At 47.3% G+C, this 9,898-nt stretch overlaps 1 protein-coding gene across 1 annotated transcript; it reads right to left on the bottom strand.

The window, feature by feature from the left end:
- Nucleotides 1-6,043: 6,043 nt before the first annotated feature.
- Nucleotides 6,044-9,663, bottom strand: LOC120108266 (protein WRKY1-like). The gene is made up of 4 exons (XM_039121853.1): nt 9,402-9,663; nt 8,043-8,931; nt 7,827-7,952; nt 6,044-6,620 (listed from the first exon to the last, which is right to left on the bottom strand). Exons 2-4 carry the CDS (start codon nt 8,201-8,203, stop codon nt 6,476-6,478), a joined length of 432 nt encoding a protein of 143 aa, XP_038977781.1. The 5' UTR covers nt 8,204-8,931; nt 9,402-9,663; the 3' UTR covers nt 6,044-6,475.
- Between the last annotated feature and the right edge of the window lie 235 nt (nt 9,664-9,898).

Genomic DNA, 9,898 nt, shown 5'->3' on the forward strand with positions numbered 1-9,898 from the left:
GAAGGTATATTGGACCCTGAGAGCCGAGTCGACTCCTGAAGAACGTGAGTCGACTCCGATGGTTGGCAGGTCGACTCCAAAGGAAGCGAGAGTCGACTCTCAGTGTAATACAAGGCAAAAGTCAGAGAGCAACTTTCGGACACTGAGAGCCGAGTCGACTCCCGCAAAGGGCGAGTCGACTCTGAGACAGCGCGACCCCAAAAAGACAGAAGACTGCTTTTCGGATACTGAGAGCCGAGTCGACTCCAGAACAGTCGAGTCGACTCCAAGACAGCACGGGCCAAAAACAGAAGCTCGGGAGTTCGGGACTCTGAGTGCCGAGTCGACTTCCCAGACTTCACGAGTCGACTCGAGTGAGGCAAACTTGGAAAAATGCATCCACGGATTTCTTGGGATGAGCCGACTCCAAAAGTGCCAGGTCAGCTCCAGACTTTGGAGAGTCGACTCCGGGTTAAGTCGAGTCGACTCCCAGTCGAGAAGAGCACTTTAATTCAAATCCGGAAACAGTTGCCGAGCCGACTCCAGAAAAGCATGAGTCGACTCCTGCTGCAACCGAGTCGACTCCAGATCGGCGCGAGTCGAATTCCGATCCCAACGAAAACATTGTCAGGATGTGCAGAATGTGCAGAACGGCTAGTAGATTGTGTCTAATGGCTAGTTTCTGTGGGGAATGGCTTAAATAGCCACAGAGAACTGTAGCAAGGGCAGAAAAGTGACATTCCACTCTAAGAAAACAAGAAATCTTCATCTGCAAACTGATTTCAACGGAAAAGAAGGAAGAGGGCCATTAACTCCATTCAACCAACTCTTTCCAGCATTACAGAAGTCTCCTTCTGCCTTCAAGTCTTCAAGACATTCAAGAGGAGGGACAGAGTTCGAGAAGCCCTCCTCTACATCGTCATAAACTAGTTTGAGGGCTCTTAACTTCTCCTATTGTTTATATTGCTGAATATCTGCTTTCTTAGAAGCTGTATTTTTCTCTTTGTTCCTTCTATCTCATTTGTCCTTACTGATTCAATCAGGGGATTGAATCAAGGGTGTAAAGTTTGTTGGTGAGGCCTAGGTTGAAACCAACGTGTAAGGGTTCGATTGTGATCCGAGAAAACAATCGGACGGTTCTAGTCGGTGAGCCTGGAAAAATCGACCGAGTTCGTTGTGACCTCGTAAAACAACAAGTTAGGTTGTGAGCTTGTAAAACAACCGGCTGTAATCCGAGGGGTTATAGTGAATTCCCAAGTGAGGCTTGGAGAGTGGACGTAGGAGCAAGGGTTAGCTCCGAACCACTATAAATCTTTGTGTTGTGATTGGCTTGTCATCTCTTACTTTCATTTTCATTCACTGCACATAGCATCTAATTAATTAACTTGCAAAAAGTATTAATTAGTTATCCACGACATTTTTATTGCAATAATTATTTTAAAAACCCAATTCCACCCCCCTCTTGGGTTTTGTCTATCTGGGCAACACGTCCTATTCATGGATAGCAAAGGAAGGGGCAACGCACACGCCATCACCCACCTGATCCAAGTTCAGAAAATCCAAACCCGCCGCAGGGAACTGCTGATAGAAATCATCTCACCTCTATCATAGGCCCTCTCCATATCTAGCTTGATCCCCATCAAGCTCCTCCTCACCGGAGCCCTACGAGATCAAACATGAACTCCTAGGCAATAAGCACATTGTCAGATATACTCCGCCCCTCCAAAAAGGCCCCTACTTTGGGCTAATAAGCCTAGGAAGAACACACCGCAATCGACGGCAAGGATCTTCGCCGTCGCCTTGTACAAGGTGTACAAAGGCTAATCGGACGAAAGTGACTCGGCTTCGTGCATCCTGCGCTTTGGTTCAAGGTGATGAAAGTCCTTTGCCAATGCTGTCATCATGTTGTGCTGAAAAACTGCTGTATAGCCGTCACATCTCGTCCCACTATCATCCAATATCTCTGAAAAATGAAGGTGGGAAGCATCCGACCCTGGAGCCTTTGTCCCCGCGAGGGACCTCACTGCCTCTCTGATCTCCCCTCCGAAACTGGTCTGGACAATACTGCTGTCTTCCCCTCTGACACCGCCAACCTTCAGGCGAAAGAATATCTATGCTCCCACCTGTAGGCTGCTCTGTCCACCTAGCCCTGAAAAAACTCTCCATAACCCTCTGAATCCTCTCAGGATTTTCCAACAACTGCCCCCCCTCATCCCTGATACTCTGATTCTGTTCTGATGCCTCCTGATAACCTGTCGCCTGGTGGAAAAATCTAGTGTTTCTGTCCCCTCCCACAATCCATTGTACCCTCGATTTTGTCTCCAAAATATCTCCTGCTGTCTAAGGAGGCCATCATGCAATGTCAATAGTGATTGGCTCCCCCATCTCCCGTCCGCTAGGCCACCCCTTGTCCTCTGAGCTGTACCTAGCAATAGCCTCCTCAGACTCCTCAATCCTCCTGAAAATGTCCCCTTCACGGTTCCTCCTCAACGTCTCCCGTCAACTCCAGTCTGCAAGACCCGATACATAGCATCTCCTCTAACTGGTGCACTCCATGACTCCCTCACATCTCCCATGATCTCGGATAACAAAGCCATATTTTCTCAAATCTAAAGGGAGGCCGAACTAGAATATAAGTGTCTGTACTCACCAGTAATGGACTATGATCCGACGCAAATCCTGGGCAAGTGGCTCACACGGTGATGGGAAGCACTGAACCACCAGTGGTCGCACAGGCTATCAAGTCGCTCCCATACTCTAGCCGGCCCTGTTGATTGTTGCACATGTAAACCTGGAGCCGGAGAACCCAAGATCTATCAAACCATTCGATGTCAAAAATTAACCTTCTTCATAAGAGAAAGGCTTCCTCCCATCTTCTCCTGAGGATCAGCAATGCAGTTGAAAGTCACCAGCCACCTCATAGGGTACCCCTGAATAATCATCTGAGACACCTCCTCCACAGTCTCCGGCTCTCCCTGAAGTCAGTACTGGATACACTGCAGCAAGCACCCATGAAACTCTACTATCCTCCGAATCACTATAGCCACTCTGTATACATACATGGAACATCCACCCTGCAGAGCCCTGCGCCCAAGTGACTATAATACCCGACAACCCTGGGACTCCACTGCATAAAATCCCTACGACCGAGGAACCGCTCTCTCTAGCCTTCTGTAGACTCCTTCCGGATAGCCGGGTCTCAAACAACACACATATATCTGGACTAATGCAGCTGCACAATCCTGCGGAAAGCGGCGCAAAAGAGGGCTTCCCCGCGCCACGGCAATTCCATAAGATGACCTTCATTGGTCAACAAGGATACATCAAACCCCTATCCGGGGCTGCAATCATGAAACACCGCTTTTTCCAATAGCCCTCCACTTCCGAGCCTACAGACCTACCCCTTTGCTGGCATCCATCAACTGAGCAACCATTCGGTGGTGATCCTTTCCGTCAGCTTGTGTCAAATGGCACACAGTCTCCAGTGGTTCCTCATTCGCCGCAATCCCCTCTATCATCCCCCCTCTTACTCAGTGGTTGGCACCACCACCAAGCTTGAGAAGAGCTTGACTCACCCATGCTTCCTCCCATTCCCATCTCAGAAGAAGGGGGGTTTGGGAGGATCCGGGAAGCCTCACCGCTGTGCCCGTGCCACATGGCACACACTTTGCTTTGGGATATTCCCACACCAACTGCATCTTCTGCACAGCATCCAAACCATCACCCCTAGCCACCAACTGCATCTCTCTGCACCAGCATCCAAACCATCACCCCTAGCCGCTCCACCGTGGCACTCCAACCATAGACCCTTGCCGGCACCGGACGACCCCGCCGCCTCCACCTCGCGAGCTTGCCGGCAGATAGGATCGGAGCCAAACGCCTCCCAGCCGGCTCTGCTCCCCGGACGCCTACGGACGTAGCTACCGGCCCTGTGCATCTTTTCCCTCCGGGGAGGCCGACGCGCGCCGTCGCAAGAGGCGGAGGGGAACTCTTGGACCTCCAGCGAAAGGTAGTCCCGGCCGCCCTGGCCTCACGCAGAGGGAGCTGTCCCTCCCTTGGACGGGCCTCCCACCTCTTGGCCCGCCGTTTTGGGTGGGCTCCTCGCCCGTTTCGACGGACTCGGGCCCGGTCCGCCCAAGAACATTGCCCACCTCCAGAGCCGGGCTTCCCCACAGCCGGCCCAACTCGAAATCGGCCGCCCCTCAGGCCTCTCACCCAACTCGGCACCGACCCGGACCCGGGCGCGAGTTGACTCGGACCGCCTGTGGCCATCCCAGGAGACGTCCTTCTCCGGCGTCCGCCGGCGAGCCACCTTGGTTGGCTTCTGCCACCCCTCAAGATCCACGGAGGTCGCCGAAGACAGAATCCCCCATCACACTTGGACCAGGAAGTGGAGATGTGGGCACTGAGCTCTTCCCGCCCTAGACTCGTTCACCTCCTTCTCCGGCTAGACGACACCGGCGCCCGTCGGAATCCGATCCGATTAGTAACAACCACGGACATAAGCCCGCTCCTCCCCCCCGGATCCATCTTCTTTCCTGGCCTCTCTGCCCAGTAGCCTCCATGACCTCCTTCTCAGCAGCAGCTTTTCCTCCTCCATCCCGGTCTTCTCCACCGCCTCCCTTGCCGGAGACATGAAAGTACACTCCACTCCGAATGACCGATCCTCCCACATTTGGAGCATGGGTCCGGCAAGTTTTCATAGACAAAACCTTGCCAGAACTTCACCTCTGCCCCTGCCGAGCTTCCCATCACAAAGGTCCCCGGTGTGAGCGGGACCGAGCCGTCCAACTCAATCTTTACCCGAGCGAAGCCAAACCTGCTACCTTCTCTGTGAAACCATCCAAAGCCAGTGGATTGCGGCCCTCGCTGCAATCCGAAGGATGGTTTCCTTCTTCCAGTAATCCAAAGGAAGACCCGGCATACGGACCCAAACAACCACTCGCCCGATTTCTCCGACACCCGGAATGAAGTTGGGCCGCCACCGTTCCATGGCCAACATCTGGCCGCCGACCATCCAAGGGCCATTCTGCAGAGCTGCCTCCCTATCCGCCTCATTTGCGAACCTAATGGCAGTGAAGCCCTCCGCCAGGGGAAGCACCCAACCTTGTACTCCAGCCGCCCTGCCCGTTGCATTTCCCTCGCCAACCAATCACCGGGAACGCTCCTCCCCAGGCTCCTCACCAAGACAGTGGTGCTCCTCCATTCCAAGCGTGCCGTCCAACTCCTCCTCTGGCACCACCCACCTCAGTAAATCGGCTCTGCATCACTTCCAGTTCGCGTGGAGAAATCCGATGGCTCGTCCATTCCGGCTGCCTCGTCGCTCCCCGCGGCGCACCCTTGCCACATCCGCCACGACGAACCCTTCGTCGTAGACTTGGGAGCATTGGGATTCGCCCCACCAGCCTTCCCCACCACCGGCGTCTCCAGCCCAGCTCCAGGGTCAACCATGGCCCACACCTGCAACTGTTCGACCTATCTCCCGATCCCCACCCCGCCCCGATTGCGATTTCTCTTCCGGTCTTTTCCCCACAGTGCACTTTCTCTTCACTAATATTAATATCATGTACAAAATTGATAAAGGGATATTAGCAATATTAAATATAAATTTTCCTTTAAACTGCTGTCAGAGAATATGTACATAGTAGGATACTACCTTATTCTCTTCTCTTCTCTCCAATCCAGTGTACTCTCCATGTCATGCTAATTTCTGCTGTAATATAAACATATACTTGGTCATTCTAATCAGTTGGCTCTTCCTACTGTGCAATCTCAGAAAGATAAGAACAGTAACATGCATTGAGTCAATGTAGACAGTCAAACCAAACACACTGTACCTTTCGAGCTGACTAGCTCAAAATCATCACTTGCAAGAAGTTTGATCAGAGGGAAGCTTCTTGGAAGCTGTGCACAACCAATGTTGCAATAATGCAAACGGCACAATTAACTATAGGGTACGCATCAACCATCACCCAAGATATCAAAGCTCGGCTCGCCACCAGGAGATCAAGGATAAACTAGAACCGATAGAACTTACACAGATGAAATAAATATATTCCAAGTATAACAGAAAAAGGTTTTGAACAACAAAAGTTTCTACTCTTTGAATTCAAGAATACACATACTCATTTGGTTGTTTTCAAACATTGCATTGTATTGTTGATCATACAACCTTCAACTCTTCAAAGTTAGCATATCAAGAATTATGAACTAAGTCTAAAATCTAAGAGAATTAAGACTCACCAGAATTTTTAATGTCAATAATTGTGCTTACAGTTCAAAACCATTTCTTGGTAGCATTTCTATGCAGCTCAGGGGCCTCAAAACCACGAAAGACCCAGAAACCATCCCATGGAACCTACCTCTCTAAGACCTGAATTTCTTGATCACAACAGCTATATTTACAGGAGAAGCTTAAGTGCTCCCAAAAGGACGGAATGAGAGAGCACTTGAACCACTTGGTGAAGGAGCTAAGTGAAGAAGCTCAGTCCAGCCTTTATGTGTGCGCTAATTGGGTCAATAACCTGCTATGGTTGTGCTCACCTTCATAAGTAACAATGAGCATTGAGGGATCATCCACACATCTTTCAACATGCTTTCTAGCAGGGCAGCCTCTCATGCTGCTACATTTATAGTATCCCCTGCGTGAATTCAAATGGGTAATTTTTCTAAGTTAGACAGTGTTTGAGGATCAATAACAAATTAATAACTAGGTCAAACATCAGCATATAGAAAGCAATATTTACTTATAAATCAGACTCTACTTTCAATACAGAGAAGTGACTATAACTATAGATCTCAAAACACGGAATCCATGGCTAGCCTTCTAAATTTGCCTTTGCCATTTGGAAACAAGAAAAAGAAATGGATGAGGTAATTATTGTTTATTTCCTTATTTTGTCATGACAAATTATATCTCAGGGATTTGATTGTGATGTCTGCGCTAACCTCTCCAATAACAAACCTTTACATTGAGGGAGACAAGATGTCCAGGAGTTACCCATCATGGATCTAAACAGCTAAAGCAATCCTGCTGTTTGTCAATTGAAAATATTCTGGAGAAGTAAATAGGCTAAACCTACTTCAAGTAATATTCCTTGAAATACCTAAACCTACTCTTTCATTACGTTCTATGCACTAGAATGGACAAATCCTCAACTCATTCATTGCATATCAACGATTAGATGATACAATATTTAATGATCTTACTGAATCTAGATATCATGAATATGACAGCGAGGACAATGAGTAAACCTTGAAGACCGAGCAACGAATTCCACAATGCAGAAAGTGGACTAGAAAATACCCACCTGAATCCATTTCCTTATCTGAAACTATCCAGATACAAGTATGAATTTAGGTATCCGACTAATGTCCATAGTTGTTGCCATATCATATCCATAAAAGAAAAATGAATATATAAATAGACAACTATCTGATCCATATTGAAATATCCAGATCTATTTGCAATCCTATTTAATCTTATATAACCTTGATGAACATTAACATGTTTTAACTTAGTTACCTTCCATATAGTGGTCTCTTTGATTAAGTGGTTATAAAGTTTCACCGATTATGTCTGTATTTTTATCTGCACTGTCAATATCAATTTATATGTATACATCTTCTAATGAATATGGATATGAATCTTAATATCTGATTAATATCCATAGATGTATCTATCTTCATAAAAAATGAGGGATACATGTGGATATACTGATATCTGATCCGATCCATTTTCCGCCCTAGTACCACAATTACAATGTCAAATTTACCATTGAAGGTGCAAAAACTTCTACAAATTTATGCAATGGAAAACAGAAAAGCATCATGACTGCCCTATTCACCTAGGATGAGGAGAACCCTTGATTGGCTTCTGCCCATACTTCCTCCATGAGTATTCGTCAGCAGGGATATCAGCGATCTTGTTGCTGATGGCAGGCACCTTAATAGATCTCTTCACTCTTAGCTTCCTACAAAGAGGACTCGACAATAAGTATTATCCAAAACCAGAACCAATGTACAAAGCCAATAAAAAGTGAACTTGAGTTAAAAAGCCAAACCTCTTCTTCGAGCAATGACATCTTCCTGCAGTAGCACATCTGCCACTCCCCATCCTCCCTCTGCCAGAGCACCTCCTCCTTGGAGACTGGTTCAAGTTTGTCGGATTGGATGATTCTGGCCCACTCGTTAGGTGGAAGGGCCTCCCATCCAAGCTCGCCATGCTTCCATCCACTCAGGGATGACAGAAAGACCTCGAGGATGATCCGGTCGCTGAGCAACTAGAGTTATCAACTTGAGATTTATTCCGCTATTGCTCCTCCTATACATCTCACTCTGGAATTCAACTGCTGCTGAGCTGAAACTTTTGGTTGTTCTGCTGCTGTTGGAGGAAATGGAGGTGGGTGGGTGAAGCCTGTGGGCCAAGTTGGAGAGTGCTTCTAGAAGCAGCATCCACATCCAGTACAGGATCTCAAGGACATCCTTTGTGGGATTGGTTGAGGGATTTTGGCAGTAGAACTAATTCTCTTCCTGGGAATTCTATAGGATCTCTTGGGAGGAGATGGAGAGGCACTGGAGAGGGAACTGGCCTAGATGCTATTGGGTTATCTAAAAAGATCTTATGATTGAAAGGGGAAAGAGCTTTGTTCAACCTCCTGACCCTTCCATGACCATTCATGGCCAAGCTTGGAAACTACTTTCCTAAATCTAGAAACAGCCACTTCAGTCTCTCCCACTAATTCATATATAGAAGGAGCTGATCTTGGGACCGAGATAGAAGATTGAGGACTCGGTGGCAGCTTCCCACAGCCGCCCTATTTGCTAGTTCCACCTCCTCCATGTCAAAAGAACTGTTAAAGAAGCCCCAAAACTCCAAAAGCTCAGCACTAGGCACTCAGATAACACCCAAATCCGGGCCATCTCTTAGGTGTCAGTAACTCACTGCGGAGGCTTAAGAAAATGGAAAACAAAGCAATCAAGATAAGATTTAGATGAGTCTCCCGTGTTCTTCTAAGTTCAAACATATAAAAGTGAACGATAGGATTGGATTACTCGTTGCAATTGAACAGAATAAAGAAAAAAATAATAGACACTTGATTCCAAATAGCTTCAAACATAACAAAATTGGAATACTAGAATCTAAGAGCCCAGAAACCTTTAATGCGAAAGCGAAAGGCACCAAAAATAAAAAATAAAAACGTGCTCAGAAGGAGATAGAAACAGATTCAAAAGATAATACGAAGAAGAAAACAGGGGAACCAAGAAGAGATCTTACGCTTTGCATCAGCTCAATGTTAGAATAATTTTGAATCGAGTGCATGAAACTCCAATCAAAGAAACAAGACCACAAGACGGATGAAGATTTCAACACCGACATCAACCTCCAAATCCCACTCAGGCATGAGCTAGAGAACGCTAACCTCGGATTGAGGCACGGAGGAAACCTAGATTTCGGGCAACGGTTCGCCCCCCCTCTGCTGCCGTAGGATCAGCAGGGTGTGAACGCGAAGTCCACCGGAGAAAGGAATCTTCTCTCTTTCTATACTCTCAAACAGTTAAATAGAATACATCCAACACGGGAGAAAAATAAAATAAAAGGAAGCCGAGGGACTTGAACAATAAATTCCAGATAGACACTTAGAGCGTGTATTAGGCTAATGTTGTTGGCGTTGTGCGGAAGCATGTGGATCTCTCATATCCATTAACCTAGGCATCCCTTAAGGCATCAGGCCCCATGGAGAAAGAAGGAAGAACAGATAAAGAATCACAATCACAAACAGGATTTTCGTCGAGAAGAAGAGGAAGAGAAGAGAGAACGTGGGAGAAACTTTTCTGGCGCTTCTTTATTGCTCAAGCATAATCCAAGTGATAACCTAAAACTGATTACATCAAGCCTTTATATAGGTCTCATTTTAGT

The sequence above is a fragment of the Phoenix dactylifera genome, unplaced genomic scaffold (genome assembly GCF_009389715.1).
Source record: "Phoenix dactylifera cultivar Barhee BC4 unplaced genomic scaffold, palm_55x_up_171113_PBpolish2nd_filt_p 001246F, whole genome shotgun sequence".
Classification (NCBI taxonomy): Eukaryota; Viridiplantae; Streptophyta; class Magnoliopsida; order Arecales; family Arecaceae; genus Phoenix; species Phoenix dactylifera.